The sequence below is a fragment of the Doryrhamphus excisus genome, linkage group LG7 (assembly GCF_037039965.1).
Source record: "Doryrhamphus excisus strain RoL-2023G ecotype Guam linkage group LG7, RoL_Dexc_Guam_v1.1, whole genome shotgun sequence".
Lineage (NCBI taxonomy): Eukaryota > Metazoa > Chordata > Actinopteri > Syngnathiformes > Syngnathidae > Doryrhamphus > Doryrhamphus excisus.
In genome coordinates, this window is record NC_136363.1 from 19,629,413 (window position 1) to 19,652,521 (window position 23,109).

The 23,109-nt window shown below is 37.5% G+C and overlaps 1 protein-coding gene and 1 long non-coding RNA gene across 3 annotated transcripts in view; one reads left to right on the forward strand and one right to left on the reverse strand.

Annotated features, from left to right (window-relative positions):
- Positions 1-20,160, forward strand: part of LOC131108830 (uncharacterized) — a 56,061-nt gene extending 35,901 nt beyond the window's left edge. The window contains exons 7-10 of one of the 2 annotated variants that reach the window (XR_013627797.1): positions 6,011-6,085; positions 8,453-8,589; positions 19,575-19,762; positions 19,947-20,160. This is a non-coding gene — a long non-coding RNA (uncharacterized LOC131108830). Of the gene's footprint in view, positions 1-6,010; positions 6,086-8,452; positions 8,590-19,574; positions 19,763-19,946 lie in introns of those variants that run through there. The other variant, XR_013627799.1, reaches the window with a different exon arrangement.
- On the reverse strand, positions 900-22,518 carry trpa1b (transient receptor potential cation channel, subfamily A, member 1b). The gene is made up of 28 exons (XM_078792359.1): positions 22,435-22,518; positions 22,193-22,319; positions 20,322-20,484; positions 19,938-20,113; positions 19,756-19,863; positions 19,565-19,673; positions 16,459-16,604; positions 15,908-16,044; positions 14,330-14,378; positions 12,755-12,854; positions 12,572-12,672; positions 12,160-12,335; positions 10,099-10,263; positions 9,893-10,007; positions 8,403-8,569; positions 8,254-8,344; positions 8,110-8,169; positions 7,951-8,043; positions 6,278-6,348; positions 6,002-6,158; positions 4,144-4,233; positions 3,900-4,069; positions 3,700-3,829; positions 3,445-3,627; positions 3,293-3,361; positions 1,464-1,565; positions 1,274-1,392; positions 900-1,186 (listed from the first exon to the last, which is right to left on the reverse strand). Exons 2-28 carry the CDS (start codon positions 22,286-22,288, stop codon positions 958-960), a joined length of 3,372 nt encoding a protein of 1,123 aa, XP_078648485.1. The 5' UTR covers positions 22,289-22,319; positions 22,435-22,518; the 3' UTR covers positions 900-957.
- Positions 22,519-23,109: the final 591 nt, after the last annotated feature.

The window sequence follows — 23,109 nt, forward strand, 5'->3', positions numbered from 1 at the left end:
CGTGCTAGCATGCTAACACCTAGCATGATAGCGCTAAGTGTCTGCATAACTTCATATTTATGAAAATAGTTTTTGGAAACCGGAGTACCTGGAGAAAACCCACGCATGCAAACTCCACACAGAGATAGCCGAGGGTGGAATTGAACTCGGGTCTCCTTGCTGTGAGGCCTTCACGCTAACCACTCATCACTAACACCACATAATGCATAGTTCAAAATGTTAGTATAATTATGTTAGAATGCTAACACCTAGCATAATAGCGCAAAGTGTTTGTAAAGATCCTATCCCTAAAAATGCTAGAAATGTTAGTATAATTATGTTAGCATGCTAATATTGACGTGTTAGCATGCTAACACCTAGCATGATAGCGCTAAGTGTCTGCATAACTTCATATTTATGAAAATTGTTTTTGGAAACCGGAGTACCTGGAGAAAACCCACGCATGCAAACTCCACACAGAGATAGCCGAGGGTGGAATCGAACTTGGGTCTCCTAGCTGTGAGGTGTGCACGCTAACCACTCGTCCACCGTGCAGCCCATAAAAAAACATAATTATTCTTATTAGTATTTTATTTTATACTACATTCCCTCATTCGGTGACCACATATGTTTATTTACTCAACTGCAGAGGGTACCAGGCATCATTTAAGTAAGGCATTGGAAGGGGAAACAAATATACTGTATGTCAAATTCAACTCAACTGCAGAGGGTACCAGGCGTCTATTAGCGGTCAGGTTGATTTGGACAAATGAATTTTGCTATATAATTAATTACAATCATAACACATAATTGGAATATTAAGTTGTATGAGGTGATTTACTCAACTGCAGAAGGTAGCAGGCATATATAAAAAATATAAAAAATGAATAATGATAGATGAGATGATGCCGTAAGTAACCTAGCAACCAAATTAAAGGACTAAAGGATGTGGACAAATCCAGAGAAACTACAAGCGCTTCATTTGTGCTTGGACTCGATGGCCTTCATGAGCGGCACCCAGCGAGACACTGTCCCGCCGCTGCCGCTGCTGATGGAGCGTTTGGGCGTGCACACTCGAGGCCACATGCCGCCCCGCTTGTTCACGGGACCGTCGTACTCGTCCGCCTCGGACGTGATCTCCATCTTCTGGATGATGAGCTTCAGCAGGGTGTGCTGCTTCTCCAGCATGTTGGACATATCCTTCATCCTGGGGACGCAATGATGTTGCTTAGCATAAACACTAGGGGGCACTAATGCATCACTATTAACACCTTTAGATTACAGTTATTATTACCTGCACTTCTGCTTTTTCAGCTCGTTCTCTAATACCGTGCATCTTTGTGAAGCGGCCTGCGTGCGCTTCCACGCGTCGTCGCCGTCCTCCCCGCCTGATAATAGTTGCATTATGAAGTGCTGCAATTAAAAAATAAGAAAAAAAAATAAGAAAATTAAATGTATTCCCAAAAAAGGCGTTAATATCATACCTTGGAGCACTTGCGGTTAGGATGAATGACGATGGAGCGTTTGTCGGCTCGTTTGATAAACCAGTAAGGCAGCTTGTCTTCCAGAGCGGTGTGGAGGTCGATCTACAGCGGGGCAGAAAGTGCATTTTTCACCCTAAATAAACATTCACAACAGTGGTCGCCCCACAGGGTTGTGTTTATTAAAGACTACCTCCACAAATTGGGAGTAGAAAGAACGCCATTTTGGCTTTAATCCAACACGGCTGTGGGATCGGCACCACCACGCTGTCTGAATTACTGGTTGGTGTGTTAAATGCCATCCCACAACAGTGTGTGACCAGGATGACTCATTTGAGTCGTTCGGTTTACTTGCTGTTTAGCTGTTCATTTCAAAAGGGATTGAACGAACATAGGGGAAATTTCCATTTTATTTATTTAGAATTTTCATTACTCAAATTAGCGTGATTGGCTAGCGACCAGTCCAGGGTGTACCCCGCCTCTCGCCCTCGACCCTCGTGAGGAAAAGCGGTAGAAAATGAAAGAATGAATGAATGAATGAATAAACATTCACAACAGTGGTCGCCCCACAGGGTTGTGTTTATTAAAGACTACCTCCACAAATTGGGAGTAGAAAGAACGCCATTTTGGCTTTAATCCAACACGGCTGTGGGATCGGCACCACCACGCTGTCTGAATTACTGGTTGGTGTGTTAAATGCCATCCCACAACAGTGTGTGACCAGGATGACTCATTTGAGTCGTTCGGTCTACTTGCTGTTTAGCTGTTCATTTCAAATGGATTGAATGAACATCGGGGAAATTTCCATTTTATTTATTTACAATTTTCGTGACTCAAATTAGACAAAAAGCAAGACATTTGTTCCTCATGACAATACATGACTTATTGAAAACTGTTTCTGATCCCGCATTCATCTTTAAATGTACCTTTTTCCTCTTTTGTGACCTATAAATATAGTTTAAAATGTTGTATTCTTGTGTTAAACGATGCTAAAGTTTCAGATAATGAGGTTTGGACATTCAGAAGTGAGCCCTAAAAAAAGTTTGGGATGGCTCAAAACGCTCAGTTTCAAAAGGCGTGGTAATACCGTTCCTTTTGTGATGTCACAGAGGGGCAGTGTTACTTTTTTAAAGTAACACTACAGTAATTAGTTATAGTTGCTAGTTACTTCTCAAAATAAATAACTGAGTTACTACACTACAAAAGTAACTAGTTACCAGTAGAAGTAACTATTGTGACACCCCCTCCCCCCCCCCCCACAGCAAAGACGGGTACCATTACAGAGGTTTAATCCTCATTGCTTATGTGCTCTAAACAACCACCAACTCAACTTCTCTGATTGGCTGAAAACGCAATCCTACTAAACCTTAGCCAATCCTCATTGCTTATATGCTCTAAACACCCGCCCACTCAACTTCTCTGATTGGCCGAAGACGCAATTTTACTAAGTAATTAGTTAGATCGTAACACTATTAACCGTTATAGGTTCATAGGTAGGAAGCACGTTGGGCAGGTGACCAATCACAACAGAATCCGCGTTTGTGATTAGCAGGTAGCACAAATCAAAGGAAATACAGCTGGAATAGGTGCAGATTCTGGAAAATCTAAAAGGTTTTCTGTGCAGGTTATTGTGTGTAGCTGCTCTATAGGAGACCACAACTCAATATAAAATGTAAAAACATGTAGCATAATATGTTCCCTTTAAATATCGGTATCGGCTGATATCGGAAATTGAGAGTTGGACAATATCGGAATATCGTTTTTTGGCAAAAAAGGCAACATTCCTAATAATCATAATAAGCAAATAATTGGACATTAAAAGCATGACATACCTGCATGGCTATTCTTTTCATTGCAGCGTTTTTCTGCACTTCGGCGATGTCTCCAACCGCCAATCCGATCTGCAAAGCGACACAAAGTGGCCGATAAGGTGAAAGGACGGGGGGAGGAGCCTGTTCCGTTCCCTTCATCGGGTGGCGCTCACCATCAGATTGACCAGCAAGATGGGCATGAGCAGAACGAAGGACATTAAAATGAACAACGTCAACGCATCGAAGGGAAGCTCGTTGTTCAGATAAGCATCCAGGAAGTTGTTCTGGTAGTTGAGCTCTCCCACCATCATCACAAAGGATTGCATCAGCGCCAGCGGCAGGTTCTCAAACTCTCTCTGTGGGGGGGGGGGCGAACTCACCAGTGATGTTTGAAATCAACTAAAACAATCAGTACGGCGTTTCCGTACCTGGTTGAGCATCAACGCATGGAACGCCAACGCAAACGCCAACAAGAGATAAAAGAAGAGCATTACGACTCGATACAGCGTCCGCATGATCTCGCCGAACATCACAACGTAGATGCCAATACCCTCAAACCTGCGGGAAGAACAGACCCGGTCAGACGGGCGGCCTCCATTGATGCAATCAACAGAACTCTCCAAGGTACCTCTGGAGATAGAGAAGAAATCCAACCCAGGATTGTAAAACCGCCATGGCGCCGGCTTGCCAGTGCAAAGAACCTTGCGCGTTTGCCATTAGAGGGATAACGAACAGAAGCGAGAAGATGGCGGAGAACCAGTCGTTTTGGTTGGAGGAGTCCTTGAGGTAGTTCCAACGCTGACAGGAAGAAAACGTCAGAAGGATCCACTTTGTTTGTTTGGGTTATTATTATTATTATTATTATTATTTACCTGCTGTATTATCTGCAACACTTCCTTAACTATGGCGTAGATGTTCATGACCAACACCATCACCATACAGAAGGACAGGAACAGACTCTGCTACTCACAAAAAAAAAAAAAATAGGGGGTCATGACAGAAAAGGAGAACCAACTTTGCTTAAATTTGAATTTTCAAGCATAAAAATGGTGAACGGTGGTCGAGTGGTTAGCGCGCAGACCTCACAGCTAAGAGACCCGAGTTCAATTCCACCCTCGGCCATCTCTGTGTAGAGTTTGCATGTTCTCCTCGTGCATGCGTGGGTTTTCTCCGGGTACTCCGGTTCCTCCCACATTCCAAAAACATGCTAGGTTAATTAGCGACTCCAAATTGTCCATAGGTATGAATGTGAGTGTGAATGGTTGTTTGTCTATATGTGCCCTGTGATTGGCTGGCCACCAGTCCAGTGTGAACCCCGCCTCTCACCCAAAGATAGCTGGGATAGGCTCCATCCCACATTCCAAAAACATGCTAGGTTAATTAGCGACTCCAAATTGTCCATAGGTATGAATGTGAGTGTGAATGGTTGTTTGTCTATATGTGTCCTGTGATTGGCTGGCGACCAGTCCAGTGTAAACCCCGCCTCTCACCCAAAGATAGCTGGGATAGGCTCCATCCCACATTCCAAAAACATGCTAGGTTAATTAGAGACTCCAAATTGTCCATAGGTATGAATGTGAGTGTGAATGGTTGTTTGTCTATATGTGTCCTGTGATTGGCTGGCCACGAGTCCAGTGTAAACCCCACCTCTCACCCAAAGACGACTGGGATAGGCATCCTTACACATTCCAAAAACATGCTAGGTTAATAAGCGACTCCAAATTGTCCATAGGTATGAATGTGAGTGTGAATGGTTGTTTGTCTATATGTGTCCTGTGATTGGCTGGCGACCAGTCCAGTGTAAACCCCGCCTCTCACCCAAAGACAGCTGGGATAGGCTCCCTTACACATTCCAAAAACATGGTAGGTTAATTAGCAACTCCAAATTGTCCATAGGTATGAATGTGAGTGTGAATGGTTGTTTGTCTATATGTGTCCTGTGATTGGCTGGCCACCAGTCCAGGGTGTATACCCCGCCTCTTGCCTGAAGACAGCTGGGATAGGCTCCCTCCCACATTCCAAAAACATGCTAGGTTAATTAGCGACTCCAAATTGTCCATAGGTATGAATGAGAGTGTGAATGGTTGTTTGTCTATATGTGTCCTGTGATTGGCTGGCCACCAGTCCAGGGTGTATACCCTGTCTCTCGCCCGAAGACAGCTGGGATAGGCTCCAGCATCCCCCTGCGATCCTCATGAGGATAAGAAAATGAACAAATGAAAACCCATTTAAGGACGCTGTTATGATACTACAATAACTACTGGTGTCAGTAATGACACACAAGCACCAGACTCAATCACCAGAAGAAGCATCTCACAATAATCCCTGACACAGTCTACTGTTACAGCTTATTTACTCTTAATTTAATGGGTAATAGGAATGTAAATGTGACTATAGGGGTGCTATTTCATGTCTAGAGGGCTCTAATAATGTACAATTAAAGACAATTGTAGAGTGGGTTAGGGTGTACCCTAACTCTCGCCCAAAGAAAGCTGGCATATTAGTCTTGGAGCACACGGCTTAATCAATATCTATCAAGTGGTTGGATGCCATTCAAGTGGAATTAATCCACGGCTGCTATATTTATTGAGCAAACGCTCGTTAGGGTCACTTGATGGCTTGTTTAAAAAAATCTGATGCATAAAAATGGGAGAACCAAACCCAGCTAATGTGTTTACCCGAATATAAGACAACAGGTCCTGAGTCTGTTCTAATTTCATTGTGTTTTACCTTCTTCAGGGACACGGGCACCATGATGAGTTGACGCTCGCCCGTTTCTGTGACGTTCATGGACGGCCTCAGAGCAACGATGAGGTGAGTGAGCGGCAGCAAACCAAGGAGGTACAGGAACATGTTGAGCATGTGGGCCGTGCTCCCGTACGCCTCCCTGCATAGCCACACAAAGACCAGAGAACCACTTGTGGAACCACAGGACTACAATCTAGCTGCGTCTTTGAGTACCACATGTACAGTATCTGAGGTGTCATAGTGATGGTGAGCACTCACCACTTCATGGAGAGGTACTTTTTGCAGACCGGATGGTTGAGGAGCTCAAGGCGGTTGTATTTCACCATCGCCTGCAAGGAGATGCATACTTTATGTTTTCGGGACACGATTTTCATGACTTTTGATTCAACTTGACAATAAACATAATTCAAGACTTAGGACCTGACTCGGACTTTAGTCTGATGACTTGAAAATACTTCTCAGTGATTAAAACGTGTCCCCATTCAAAGTATTCAACTTACGTGATTGTAATTATGTCATTTCCAGCAAAACAAATAAAAAGTCATAAGCAAAAAAATCTAATTGCATTGTGTAAAACCTGCAACGGTTTTTATATACAGCGCTTTAACACATAGTGTCAAATGGTGATTAATCATTATTAATTTGCACTGTGTGATTGATGAGATTTAGAAAAATGTGTCATCCCTTTGACATCCCTACTTTTGTTTTGTTTTTGCCAAATAGTGAATAAAATGGTGATTAATCATGATTAATTCATTTGAAAGCTGTGATTAGATTTTTTTTTAAATGTGTCCTTTGACATCCCTACTTTTTTTTGTTTTTGCCAAATGGTGAATAAAATGGCGATTAACATTGATTAATTAATTTAAAAGCTATGATTAATTAGATTTTGAAAAAATGTGCCCTTGACATCCCTACTTTTTTGTTTTTGCCCAAAATGGTGAATAAAATGGCGATTAACATTAATTAATTTGAAAGCTGTGATTAATTAGATTTTTTTAAATGTGTCCTTTTAATCATGATTAATTAATGTGCCCGCTGTGATTAATTAGATTTTATGTGTCTTTTGATATCCCTACTTTTGTTTTGTTTTTTGTTTTTTGATTAATCATGATTAATTAATTTGAACGCTGTGACTAATTTGATTTTTTAAAATGTGTCCTTTGACATCCCTACTTTTGTTTCGTTTTTGCCAAATGGTGAATAAAATGGTGATTAATCATGATTAATTAATGCACCCACTGTGATTAATTAGATTTTATGTGTCTTTTGATATCCCTACTTTTGTTTTGTTTTTTGCCAAATGGTGATTAATCATGATTAATTAATTTGAACACTGTGACTAATTAGATTTTTTTAAATGTGTCCTTTGACATCCCTACTTTTGTTTTGTTTTTGCCAAATGGTGAATAAAATGGTGATTAATCATGATTAATTAATTTGACCACTGTGATTAATTAGATTTTTAATGTGTCTTTTGACATCCCTACTTTTGTTTTGTTTTTGCCAAATGGTGATTAATCATGATTAATTAATTTGAACACTGTGACTAATTAGATTTTTTAAAATGTGTCCTTTGACATCCCTACTTTTGTTTCGTTTTTGCCAAATGGTGAATAAAATGGTGATTAATCATGATTAATTAATTTGACCGCTGTGATTAATGAGATTTTTAATGTGTCTTTTGACATCCCTACTTTTGTTTTGTTTTTGCCAAATGGTGATTAATCATGATTAATTAATTTGAACACTGACTAATTAGATTTTTTTAAATGTGTCCTTTGACATCCCTTCTTTTGTTTAGTTTTTGCCAAATGGTGATTAATGATTAATTAATTTGAAAGCTGTGATTAGATTTTTTTTGTTTATTTTTTGCCAAACGACAGCCTTAAAAAGGCTCATATTAGTTAAAAGAAGAAAAAGACGCTTACGTTAAGTGAAGCTAGGGGCTGAATCCGATGGGACTTGTCCACGTCCTTCTGCATTTCAAGGGGAGCTTGGAGCCATTTGAAGTCATACTCAATCTGTTGAGCACAGAGGTTGCCTTCACTTCCTTCCGTACACAACGCAATCATGTGTGGCGAGCTTACATTGTAGTTGGGGCTGTTATGGTCGTCCTCAGACTCCCTCACGCAGCAGTCCAACAGGTGCTGAAGAGCAGAGGAGGAACAGAGAGGGACTTTTAATGACTTTTGGAGGAGCCGTAGTGGCTGTGATACACCACGGAGGCAAACCTTGAAGGTCTCAGGCAGATATTCGATCATGTCGAGTATGGGGTTTCGCTGAGAGGAACCGGGTTTAAAGAGTATCAGAGCATCCTCACACCTGCCGGGACAACATAAATGATGGCGCTGCTCGGTCGTGCCGCTTCCGCTTGGCATACCTTTCGCTGTCAATGACAGAATTGACCACATCTTGTCTTCCGTTCTGCAGCGCCTCGTGGAGGAACGACGTGTTGTTCTTGTTCAGCGTGAACTCCGCGGATCGATTCACCAGCACCATGACCGCAGCCACGTGGCCCATCCTCGCCGCGATGTGGAGGGCGGTGTTCTGAGGTGGCACACATGGTCGTAAGTCAATCTTTTCATGCATATTCACACATCCATGCAAAACACTCCACCAGGGCCGTCCAAAGTGTAGCAAAAATGGAAAAATCTGCGGTAAAGTGAAAATATTCAGCAAAAAAAATTTATAAGAATAAGAAATAACATCATTTTAGTAGCATTAAATAAAAAGATTGAAGAAAGTTATTTTTGTAAAACTTTGGTTGAGGTATAAAATTTGTTAAAAATAAAAAAAATCTATTAAAATTGTAATAAAATTAAACAACAGTAAAGGACAAATTGTCGTAATTTTCCAGGAGAAAAAAAATAATATTCTAACAAGAGAAATGTCCTTTTAGTAGCATAGAGTTAAAATATTAAATACAAATATTTTTGAGAAAAAAATAAGGAAAAGAAAAGATAAGTTATAATATTTGTAAAATATGGTTAGGGTATAAGTTATATTATAGTAATAAAGTCAAAATATTACAGTAATGAATATGACTGTAATGGAATAATTTATATTATAAGAAGTTATAGCAATAAAGTCAAAATATTACAGTAATGAATATTACTGTAATGGAAAAATTTACATTATATTATATTATAAAAAGTTATATTATAGTAATAAGTCAAAATATTACAGTAATGAATATTACTGTAATGGAAAAATTTACATTATATTATATTATAAAAAGTTATATTATAGTAATAAAGTCAAAATATTACAGTAATGAATATTACTGTGATGGAAAAAATGTATATTATATTATAAAAAGTTATATTATAGTAATAAGTCAAAATATTACAGTAATGAATATTACTGTAATGGAAAATTTTTTATTATATTATAAAAAGTTATAGTAATAAAGTCAAAATATTACAGTAATTAATATTACTGTAATGAAAAAATTACATTATTATATTGTATTATAAAAAGTTATATTATAGTAATAAAGTCAAAATAATACAGAAAGGGAAAAAGTATTTTATGAGAATTTGTTTTACTTTTTTTTTTATATTATTTTTTAAAGTTGTAATATTAAGAGGAACAAAACAAAACAAATAAAATTGTAATTTTTAGAAAAATTAATGGGACTAAATGGGAATAAATATTCCATAATATTCCAAGAAGAAAATATTTTGAAAAAATAAAAAATAATAACTGAAAAAATGGCATAATAAGTTCATAATAATAGGCTTTTTTTTCCAACATCACAAATATGAGATGCAGTTTTCATGAAACATATCTACGTCATCCAAATGGCCATTGCACACACACACACCAATATGTGGCCCTCTGAAAAATTTTGGACCAATAAATGTATACCCCATCTTCATCCGTTTTATCTAGTAGCTTCATATTGGCCGATAAGATAATCTCCATGGTTTGAGTGAATCCCTCGGAGGCGGCATGGTGCAGGCAGGTCCAGCCCTTATAATCACTGCAGACAAACAAACATTAAGCATGTCCCTTTCGGTTGTGTACATAGGACTGCACATCAGCGGATGTGATTAAATGTGTTGGCGTTTTACCTGTGAAAAAGAGCACCTTTACGCAGCAGCAGCTCCACCACCTCCGTGTGCCCCCCTCTGGACGCCAAATGAAGAGGTGTCAGGCCGCGTTCGTCACCTTCGTTCAGCAAGCGCGAGTCTTTGATGGTCTCTAGTAACCTGTGACACGTATTAACACGTCCATACCTGCAAAAAAAAAAAAAAAAAAAAAAAACGATAAGCAATACCTGTCAGGGGCGCTCAGGGGTCCAGGAGCACAGGTACGGCGTCTATAACTCATAAGTGGTATTATGAGCCTCCTTGGCCTTTAAAGCAGTGCCACGCTACGACTGGAAGAGCTGTCGAAAAGATTTAAAGCATGATATCATAGCACGGCTTTTTATTCGCCCCTTAGCTCTCCTGGAATGATTGCGCCTAACGTACAAGTCAATGACAAAAAAATGGTGGATGTCCACTCATTTCACACTCTTAGTTAAAAAAAAAAAAAAAAAAAAAACTCACATATGCCTGGCTAATTGAATTCTATTCTAGTCCTTTGAGTCACTGCGTAATGGAGATGTCACGGACGATTAATCCTCAAAAAAGCTTTTTTTTTTTTTCCCGCACAAAAATTGCCGCCTGGACTGAAGCGACAGAACATTGAGGTATCTTCTAAAGAGCACTTATGTTGATAATTTGTTCTCATCACGCTGTTGTTCAATTATATAGATGAAAGATTTGGCTGGTGGAACATCGTGACTCAAGCCTCAAGTCTCCCAGGCCCCATATTTTAACGGTTATGCTTCTGCCGAGTCACTGATCGATAAGCAATCTTTTTTTTTTATTTTATCATATGGCGTTAAAGTGCCACAAAGTGATCCGCAGAGTTTTTGATTATTGATTTGCGCTTAAAAAATAGCACAGCGAGGAAACTGTAAAAAGATACATGCTGGGTCTCCTGTGTTTATATCTGAAATTTTATCCAAGGGGAGACTGAGGGCAGAAGGAAACTGGGCCTCTGCAGCTAAGAGGCTACTAAGGAGAAGCACAAAAGTAGGGCAAGAACACTTTTTTTATGTGTTGGTGATAGGGCTGTCACTTGATTAAACATTTTAATCAGATAAATCCATTTTCAAATTAATCATGATTAATCATTTGAAACGATGTCTGAAACTCATATAGAGTAAAAGTGATCCAAGGAATTTTTGAAGATTGATTTTCACTTTAAAATAGTTGAGCTGGAAACTGTTAAAAAAAAAGATGGTTCTCCTGTGTTTATTCATACAATTTTATCCAAGAGGAGACTGAGGGCAACTGCAGCTAAGAGGAGATTTTGGAGTGTAATTTTGCAGATTCTTTTTTAACATGTGTTTGAGATAGGGCTGTCACTCTATTAAACATTTTAATTGGATTAATCCGTTTTCAAATTAATCATGATTAATCACCATTTTGAATGATTCCTGAAAAAAACAAAACAAAACATTTTTTAATACTGGTTCTCTTGTGTTTATACTTAAATTTTATCCAAGAGGAGACTGAGGGCCACGGCAGCTAACAGGAGACTTTGAGTGTAATTCTGCAGAATACTTTTTTTTTTTTTTAAACATGTGTTCGAGATAGGGCTGTCACACGATTAAACATTTTAATTGGATTAATCAGTTTTCAAATTAATCATGATTAATCACCATTTTGAATGATTCCTGAAAAACAAAACAAAACGTTTTTTAATACTGGTTCTCCTGTGTTTATACTTAAATTTTATCCAAGAGGAGACTGAGGGCCACGGCAGCTAACAGGAGACTTTGGAGTGTAATTCTGCAGATTACTTTTTTTAATACATGTGTTCGAGATAGGTTTGTCACGCGATTAAACATTTTAATTGGATTAATCCGTTTTCAAATTAATCATGATTAATCACCATTTTGAATGATTCCTGAAAAACAAAACAAAAAGCAAAACAAAACATTTTTTAATACTGGTTCTCCTGTGTTTATACTTAAATTTTATCCAAGAGGAGACTGAGGGCCACGGCAGCTAACAGGAGACTTTGGAGTGTAATTCTGCAGATGCCTTGCTGAGTAGAAACGGTGCAAACCGACTCACTCTGCAGCAAAATGCAGGGCGGACTTCTTATCCTTGGACTTGCACGCGAGGCCCATCTGCCCCGAGAGTCCCAGCATGTTCCGCACCGAGTCGTGGATGCCCAGCCTGCACGCGTAGTGGAGCGGGGTGCAGCCCTCGTTATCTTCGCAGCTCAGCAAGGCCTTGACGTTGTTACGCTAACAACGACACCATAGGAACATGTATGAATAGAAGCACGGCGTGTGCTAAAGCAGTCATGCGGCTTATATAAATAAATACGATGCTATAATAAACAAGAAGATGCAGACCACAAACTATGCTATACACTATATATGATTCGCTTTAAGTGCATGAAGGTCAATATAGAAATAAGATGCTAATCTTTTAATGGCAAAAACAAACGCAGGACGGCATGCATATTTAAAAAGTATACCTGCAGAATGTCTTCTGGGAGGTTTTTCAACCCCTTAGGTTGCAGGATGGCCAAGTGGAGGAAGTTGCAACCGAATTTGTCTTTTAGATTGACGGTCGCCCCTATAGTAAAAATAAAACTGATGAGGCTATCTCGTATGAATGTCCGTTTTGGCTATGCATGTACGCACGGCGTTACCATTACCTTTTGATAGGAGCAACGCCACGGTTTTCCAGGCCCCGCAGCTTGTAGCCACCAGCAAGGGGGAGTTCCCTTTACAGTCAATGGAGTTTACCTCGGCGCCCTGAGGAGACAATTTGGCACATGACCTTAAAATATGTATCCCCACATCTCTACTTTCTGTCAACTGGCATTTTGGAGTACAATAATTAAAATAGTTGAGCTGGAAACAGTAAAAAAAGATTGTTTTCCTGTGTTTATAGATAAACTTTTATCCAAGAGGAGACTGAGGGCGACTGCAGCCAAGAGGAGTGTAATTCTGCAGATTACATTTTTTAATTTTTATTACATGTGTTTGAGATACGGCTGTCCCATAATTAAACATTTTAACCAGATAAATCCTTTTTCAAATTAATCATGATTAATCATCTTTTGGAACAATGTCTGAAACTCATAGGGAGGAAAGTGTCAAAGAGGTCCGAGGAATTTTTGATGATTTATTTTCACTTTATAGTTGAGAGAAAAACTTAAAAAAAAAAAAAAGACAGTTCTCCTGTGTTTATAGAAATATTATCCAAGAGGAGACTGAGGGCAACTGCAGCTAAGAGGAGATTTTGAATTGTAATTCTGCAGATTACTTTTTTTTACGTGTTAGAGATAGGGCCGTCACATAATTAAACATTTTAATCAGATAAATCCTTTTTCAAATTAATCATGATTAATCATCATTTGGAACAATGTCTGAAACTCGTAGGGAGTAAAAGTGTCAGAGATCAGAGGAATTTTTGATGATCGATTTTCACTAATAGTTGAGCGGAAAACTGTAAAAAAAAAAAAAGAAAAAAGATGGTTCTCCTGTGTTTATAAATGTAGTTTTATCCAAAAGGAGACTGAGGGCGACTACAGCCAAGAGGAGATTTTGAAGTGTAATTCTGCAGATTACTTTAAAAAAAAAAAAACATGTGTTAGAGATAGGGCCACATAATTAAACATTTTAATCAGATAAATCCTTTTTCAAATTAATCATGATTAATCATCATTTGGAACGATGTCTGAAACTCATTGGGAGTAAAATTTTTGACGATTGATTTGTACTTTAAAATAGTTGAGTGGAAAACTAAAGATTAAAAAAATTTTTAGATACAATTTTATCCAAGTGGAGACTGAGGGCAACTGCAGCTAAGAGGAAATTTAGAAGTGTAATTCTGCAGATTACTTTTTTTACATGTGTTAGAGGTAGAGCCGTCACATAATTAAACATTTTAATCAGAAAGCCTTTTTCAAATTAATCACGATTAATCAAGTCACCTGGCCTGTGGTGCATCATTGATTTAAGATAAACAGCCTGCAGAGCGTTATTTCCTGTTGCGCTGTTTGCTCATGTAATGACATGACAGCCCCCCCCCCCGCCCCCCCCAAACAGCAGATGGTCAAGAAATAATTAGTTGCACCCTTTAACATTTACACAGCTAATAAGTGACTAATACAATGCAAATGTATTAGTCGCTATTACCATTCATTAAAGCAGCTCGTCTTCATTTGGAATTAATGACGCCAACATTATTGCCGTGTATATTTGTACGTGTGAACCTTGTTTACCAAAGATATGAGGTAGTCTGCTAGCTCCACGTGGTCAAATATTGTAGCCCTGCAAAGGAGGAGAAACAGGCGTTGTGTAATGTAATAATATACATGAGTCATATCATTCATTTCACAAGCAGATGGTGTATTGGTTTTCATCTCATAGAGTGACGTGAGGTACAGAACGATTCCTGAATAGATGAGGACATGAACTCACCGTGAGACTCATTGGTCTCTCTTTGACCACCAACCTTTTATAAAAGTACATTGCACAACAGAACCAATGTTGGAATAGCGGTAAACCAGCATTTGGGTGGAATTGAACCTGGGTCTCCTAGCTGTGAGGTCTGCGCACTAATCACTCGAACGCCGTTCCCCTTGTTAAAGAATCCTTTAAAAAAATTCCGGAATCCAGACGGTTATGCGGACAAATCACCCCCTAAATTGAATCAGTTATTCCATATCCCATTTCCAACAATTCCTGAACATTTTGTCCAAATTTATTTAAATTTATTTTATTCCAAAGTTATTTGGAATACAAACTTCCAGACTTCCTTATATAGTTCATAACCAATTACAGTGGAGTGGGCATGCCCGAGTGGGTGGAATAAATGAAAACAGACTGTTTTGTAAGGAAGCACAAATCCACGGAAATACAGCTGGAATAGGTGCAGATTCTAGAAATACTAAAAAGTGTTCCTTGCGGGTTATTGTGTGTAGCTGCTTTATAGGAGACCACAAGTCAAAACAAAGGGTCTAAATATGAAGGGGTGTAGATTCTGGAAATTCTAAAAAGTGTTCCTTGCGGGTTATTGTGTGTAGCTGCTCTATAGGAGACCACAAGTCAATACAAAGGGTCTAAATATGAAGGGGTGCAGATTCTGGAAATTCTAATTGTGTGTAGCTGCTCTATAGGAGACCACAATTAAATACAAAGGGTCTAAATATGAAGGGGTGCAGATTCTGGAAATTCTAAAAAGTGTTCCTTGCGGGTTATTGTGTGTAGCTTCTCTATAGGAGACCACAAGTCAATACAAAGGGTCTAAATATGAAGGGGTGTAGATTCTGGAAATTCTAAAAAGTGTTCCTTGCGGGTTATTGTGTGTAGCTGCTCTATAGGAGACCACAAGTCAATACAAAGGGTCTAAATATGAAGGGGTGCAGATTCTGGAAATTCTAAAAAGTGTTCCTTGCGGGTTATTGTGTGTAGCTGCTCTATAGGAGACCACAAGTCAATACAAAGGGTCTAAATATGAAGGGGTGCAGATTCTAGAAATACTAAAAAGTGTTGCTTGCGGGTTATTGTGTGTAGCTGCTCTATAGGAGACCACAAGTCAATACAAAGGGTCTAAATATGAAGGGGTGCAGATTCTGGAAATTCTAAAAAAAGTGTTGCTTGCGGGTTATTGTGTGTAGCTGCTCTATAGGAGACCACAAGTCAAATCAAAGGGTCTAAATATGAAGGGGTGCAGATTCTGGAAATTCTAAAAAAAGTGTTGCTTGCGGGTTATTGTGTGTAGCTGCTCTATAGGAGACCACAAGTCAATATAAATATCTAAATATGAAGGACTGAAGAGGTAAATAAAGTAACCCCACCTGTGTAGAGGCGTCTGACAGGCCCCGTCCTTGAGGTTAATGATCTCCTCCACTCGGCCGTAAGAGCATAGCATCAGTTTGACCACCTCGATGGCGCCCTGGGTGCAAGCCAAATGAAGCGGCGTGGACCTGTCGTGCTGCACGCCAGCAAACATACAAACACCACAATTAGTCCGCAATACATGCGGTTATTATTCACATTACACCAGTCGCTGTGACATATTGGGTTTGACAGAGCGGAATGTAGTACACACACATACATACATTGACAAAACGTACTTAGTAAAGTATCTCCCAGACTTGCCTGGGATGTGTAACACAAGCCTTTAATGAGATAACCAGGACCGGCAGGAGGAGGCCAATGATTGTTCCACAGTGTAAGTGGAGGTCATTTGTAACAATTTAGCCAGGCCGCTACGCGCTCTATGCGACTGATCCAAACTCTGGATGCTAGCCCAGAGGATAGACGTGAACATCCCCCACCAGATGGACGCCATTATACCGCTGTGCAAAGCCAACATGTTATAAGCAAAATGGATGGATTTAGAAACCTGTCGCTGGTCCACTTTGGCTCCCATGGAGATGCAGAATCGGATGGTCTCGATGTTCCCGCCTCTCACGGCCAAGTGGAGAGGACTGCTGTTGGATTTGTCCACATAGTTAATGTGGTTGTCAGTGAAGTAGCCCAGCTCCTCCCCTATTGGCAGATAATTCAATAACATAGGATTAGAGCTTCAAAAATATTATTCCAAAACGAAAATGGTAATGGTTTTAATTTCATTTGAACATTCATCAGATTACACTTGAATGCATCACATAATCAGTTCACAGTTCCACATGTCCAAAAGGAGTAGGAAGAAGCAAAGCTAATTAAATCCTACCCCTCCATCTGGTACTTTTACAATCAGTAACTGTTACATTTGTTCACTTCCTGCTTTCCTAATATAGTTTAAGTTTTTTTTTTTTTTTTTTTAATTTATTTTTGTCACGTAACTTAGTACGATAAGACCATACAATGACATAATGGGTACCATAGTAACTTCCTGCTTTCCTAATTAGTATTTTTTAAATTCATTTTAATTTTATTTAATTTTATTTAATTTTATTTAATTTTATTTAATTTTATTTAATTTTATTTTTTGTCACATGCCGGTGTACGAGGTGATATGACCATACAATGGCATAATGGGTACCATAGTAACTTGTTGCTTTCCTAATTAGTATTTTTTTATTTTGTTTTAATGTCATTTAATGTCATTTAATGTCATTTAATGTCATTTAATGTCATTTAATGTCATTTAATGTCATTTAATGTCATTTAATGTCATTTAATGTCATTTAATGTCATTTAATGTCATTTAATGTCATTTAATGTCATTTAATGTCATTTAATGTCATTTAATGTCATTTAATGTCATTTAATGTCATTTAATGTCATTTAATGTCATTTAATGTCATTTAATGTCATTTAATGTCATTTAATGTCATTTAATGTCATTTAATGTCATTTGCTGGTGTAAGAGGTGATATGACCATACAATGACATAATGGGTACCGTAGTAACTTCCTGCTTTCCTAATTAGTATTTTTTATTCATTTTAATTGTATTTAATTGTATTTAATTGTATTTAATTGTATTTAATTGTATTTAATTGTATTTAATTGTATTTAATTGTATTTAATTGTATTTAATTGTATTTAATTGTATTTAATTGTATTTAATTGTATTTAATTGTATTTAATTGTATTTAATTGTATTTAATTGTATTTAATTGTATTTAATTGTATTTAATTGTATTTAATTGTATTTAATTGTATTTAATTGTATTTAATTGTATTTAATTGTATTTAATTGTATTTAATTGTATTTAATTGTATTTAATTGTATTTAATTGTATTTAATTGTATTTTATTTAATTTTATTTAATTTTATTTAATTTTATTTAATTTTATTTAATTTTATTTAATTTTATTTAATTTTATTTAATTTTATTTAATTTTATTGTTGTCACATGCCGGTGTACAAGGTGATATGACCATACAATGACATAATGGGTACCATAGTAACTTGTTGCTTTCCTAATTAGTTTTTTTATTTATTTATTTATTTTTTATTTTATTTTGATTTAGCAAACATCAACTGCTTGTATTGTTTCTTGAATTGGCTCATCGTTGTGCATTGTTTGAGGGTCTTACTCAATCCATCCCATAGTTTGATTCCACATACTGAAATGCTATGGCTTTTTAACATAGTCCTAGCATATAAGTGTTTCAAATTTAGATCATATTTCTCCTCTCTTGTAGAGAAGTATTGGATGACATTTTTAGGTGTGACAAAGTTAGAATTCATCACTTGTTCCTATTATTATTATTATTATTATTGTATTATTGTATTCAGTGGAGTAATGTCATTGATAATAGTGCTATATTAATCCAAGCTAAATTGGGATTCAAACAGGTGTACAGAGTTCGTCTTACCTGGGAATACTTACCAACGGAGTCACCTGCAGGAATGTTTGAGGAGGAGCCGCCATGAGTCTCTGGGTTTTATAGGTTTGGTGATGTCATTAGTGACATCATCAGACCATACCATGTAAGTGGGGATGGGGGTAGGGGATTGTAAGGTTGGATGGGTTTTTAATCTTGGGTTCGGATAGGGAAATATGTGTATGGGTTAATGTTTTATGGAGAGTTGTGGTAGCGGCGGGGTCGCATCGGATGATGGTGTTGAAATCCAGTTTTAAGAGTTTCATGATTAGATGGGTTTTGTAGACTAACCTATGGATGAAAGTGGGACATTCTGAGCAGATTGGGAGCCCTATAAGAGGAGCAGCTGGTGATGTGTGGCAGCAGAATACATTTTTTTTGTTGTTGTTTTGGGAAGTCAAGTCTTTTTTTTTTTTTTTTTTTTTCAATTTATTTTTTTTCATTTTTAGTGTTTTTCTCTGCAAAGCTAAATAAGTGTGCGAACTGCAAGTCTTCCTCCTGAATTGTTTGGCCTTCGGACGCCACATTACAACATGAGGTAATTGGTTATTTTTAGCCTTATGCATTATTTTAGCTGTTTGAGTATGAACTATATCAGCAAGTTGAAGTATTTGTGATTTTTTTTTTTTTTTTTTAGAAATAAGGAGTTAGTATGTTCTCTGTAGGCGCCATTATGAATTATCCTTACTGGCCTTTTTTGCAGTACATTTAGAGAGTGACGATTGCTTTAGTAGCTATTACTTCATATTTCCACACAATAAGTAAGATATGGTAGAACCAGAGAGCAATATGCGCATATATATAATATATATATATATATATATATATAAATATGAGCATATAAGTGTTTCAAATGTACTTCTTCCCTGAGATCATATTTCTTCTCACATTACAACATGAAGTAATTGGTTATTTTTTGCCTTATACATTATTTTAGCTTTTTGAAGATGAACTATATCAGCAAGTTGAAGTATTTGTAATTTTAGAAATAAGGAGTTAGTATGTTCTCTGTAGGCGCCATTATGAATTATCCTTACTGGCCTTTTTTGCAGTACATTTAGCGAGTGACGATTGCTTTAATAGTTATTACTTCATATTTCCACAAAATAAGTAAGATATGGTAGAACCAGAGAACAATATGTCATTGTAGATCTCGTTTTTCTGTCCTACCGGCTTTCAGGATGACTTCCATGGCCTTCCTTGCGCCCGCGAAGGCAGCAGCGTGCACAGCAAAATGGCCGAGTTTGTTCTGCTGGCAGAGCCGAGCTCCGTGTTTTATCTTCGACAAACAAAACAAAGACGCTTCTTTGTCAGAAGATAACTGCGATGGACGTGCAGGGGCCCGACTCTCGGATGCTCACCAGCAAGGTGAGAGCGTCGCAGTTGTTGAGGGAGCAGGCCATCATGCAAGGGGTGTTTCCGAGATCTCCTGACAGGTTGTAGTCTACCGTGCTGTAGGAGAGCAGGAGCTGTGAAGGTCCAAACAGTTAACGTCAGTAACGTGAGGGGGGGTCAGTCATGGCGTGTTCTGTCTTCTGCTCACCTCCACCAGGTTGTTGTGTCCGAGACTGATGGCCAAGTGCAGAGGACACAGCAAGGCTTTGTTAAGGATGTTGGGGTCGGCTTTCAGGTCCAGAAGAGCCCTGCAGCTCCCCGCCTGGTTCTTGTCCACAGCCAAGTGAAGGGGCACGTTTCCGTGGTCGTCGCAGACGTTGAGAACTGCAGAAGGCAGATGTGAACGTTACACAAACACCGCCGCCATGAAGGTAAACACACTGAAGAGGTTTTCATGATCAATGAAGGCCAGTGAAGGGGCACGTTTCCGTGGTCGTCGCAGAAGGCAGATGTGAACGTTACACAAACACCGCCGCCATGAAGGTAAACACACTGAAGAGGTTTTCATGATCAATGAAGGCCAGTGAAGTACCACGAGAGCCCATGACGGCGCTGATGAAGTGGATGAGGCCGACATGGCCGCCGGCGGCGGCGTGATGGACGGGGCTGGCTCCGCTCTCATCTTTCTCACTTAGGACCTCAGGGTTCTTCCTCACCAGGTTCTCCAGCAGAGCCTGGTCACCCTTCTCGGCCAACTGACACATAGAATACAATTAGTTAGTATTGCTCAATTACTATTTTTATATTGTAGTTTTTTTGTTTTTTATTCTGATAAAATTTCAACTTTTTCGCATTCGAATACACATTTTTTCTTTTAATATTTCAACTTTATATTCAGAAAATTATGACTTTTTCTGATTAGAATATCCCTTTTTTCTCGTAATAAATTGGCTTTTTGCCGATTTTGTCCAACTCTCAATTTCCGATACCGATATATATGTAACATGACATATCTGTTGTATACAACATTTTTATGCTAATATCAGGCCGAGAAATATCAGTATAAATAATTATCTGACATCCCCATTTTTAACTTTATTCTCAGAAAATTTCTGCAATTTTTATTTATTTTCCACTTGTTAAAATTTTTTTTCCTGTAAAAATTACAACTTTATGGCCATAATATTTTGCCTTTATATTCTTATCTTAACTTTTCTTCCCATTTATTGTTTCTCATATTAGGATTTTAATTGTTTTTTTGAATACTAAAAAAATACTAAAATTACTTTTTTTACAAGTTTATTCATTACAGGTTTATGCTCGTAAAATTGCAATTTTTTTCTCAATATTTTGATTTTCTTATTATTGATGCCGATTTATGTGTATACAGCAGTTTTATGCTAATATCAGGCCGGGAAATATTGGAACCAATAATTATGACATCCCTATTTTTAACTTTATTCTCAAAACATTTCTGCTATTTTAATTTAATTTTCCACTTGTTAAAATTTTTTTGCAAAAACAAAACAACTTTATGGCCATAATATTTTGCCTTTATTCTTATAATCTTAACTTTTCTTCCCATTGATTTTGTTTCTCCTATTAGGATTTTAATTGTTTTTTGAATACTAAAAAAAATACTAAAATTACATTTTTTTACAAGTTTATTCATTACAGGTTTATGCTCGTAAAATTGCAATTTTTTCTCAATATTTAGATTTTTTTTATTATTGATGCCGATATATGTGTATACAGCATTTTTATGCTAATATCAGGCCGAGAAATATTGGTATTAATAATTATCAGACATCCCTATTTTTAACTATCCTCAGAAAATTTCTGCTATTTTTATTTATTAATTTTCCATTTGTTTAAATTTTTTCTTGTAAATTTTTTTGTAAAAAATACAACTTTATAGCCATAATATTTTGCCTTTATTCTTATATTTTTACTTTTCTCCTCATTGATTTTGTTTCTCATATTAGGATTTTAAATTTTTTGAATACTCTGATACTAAAATTACATTTTTTTTACGCTCGTAAAATTGCAATTTTTTTTCTCAATATTTTGATTTTCTTATAAAATTACTGCTTTTTTTCATATATTTTCTTGTAAATTCTCTTCTGGTGATTATGACTTTATTCCCAAAATAACCTTTTTTCTTGTAATATTACAACTTTTTTCATGTGTATTTTCCCTTATATTATTACGATGTTTTTTTTGCTAGCTTACAACATTTTCTCTTAATATTTTGACTTTATACTTGCAACGTTATTACTGATATTTCTATTTTTTCCTGTTTTTTTATTACAAGGTGCCAGGGACCAATGATTACAAAATATACCCAATTGTAAATAATCCGTATTGACGTTGTATCCGATCGATACCGAAAATTGTCTGTATCACATACCTCTTGTAGAAATATCCTTCCGATGACAAAAAAAATGTGGATATCAGTCTCACCTCAAACACATTTAGACACGCCAGGGTTGGATCCTCATCTCCTACGACGTACGTATAGCAACTGGTCTGTCGAGCCACCTCCCTGCCAAAGTTCATCACTCAGCTGCCGATCAGCGCCGTCGGGGCCCTGCGTGTACACAAATAGAAAAACAAATCAGGATGTATAGCGCAGTATCTCCAGAACAGATAAGGCCTTAAGCCCATCCTTGAGGGGAAATTGGCCCATATGACATTGTATCTACCAGGAAGGGCATTCAGATCCAGGAGTCAGGGTGTGGGGGGTGGTTGCTAGAGAAAAGCAATTATGTCCCCTGCAACTCCTGTCCTTGAGTGGTCCTGGGTGGGCGACATGGAAGTAGGATATGGTATTATTTATAATAATTGATATTTCACTCTTTTGCAATGTGTAGTAATGATATGATATATGAGTGATATGTAATCAGATACATTGTTTTCCAGGACGCTCCATCAATATTTTAACACTTAGCATTTTATCAGCTTCCACGCTTAAGACCGCAAAGCGGAAACGCCCACTAAGAACTTCATGCTTTCGTGATAAGCCGGGAAATGTGCGGTCATTTTTTATTCAAATTAAATGGCGTGATGATGCTCATGATGATGGCGGCGGTGGTGGAGTGGTCGTTTTTCCAGGCAGCGTCTACAAATGACTCCCATTTGCGGTGTTGCTGTTGTAGTATTAATAATAATAATCATGTTATATTGGCATCAGGATGTATAGCAAAAGAGTGCTGCTGTAATGCTATTAGGGTTTTTTTTTGTTTTTTGCAAGCAGTGCTCATTGAATCCATATGCTAACCAGACAAAAAATCTTTGTATTTAATTTTTAAAAATATACATATATATAAAATAATATTATACAATATAATATGGAGTTATTATTTTTTCTGCTATTATTA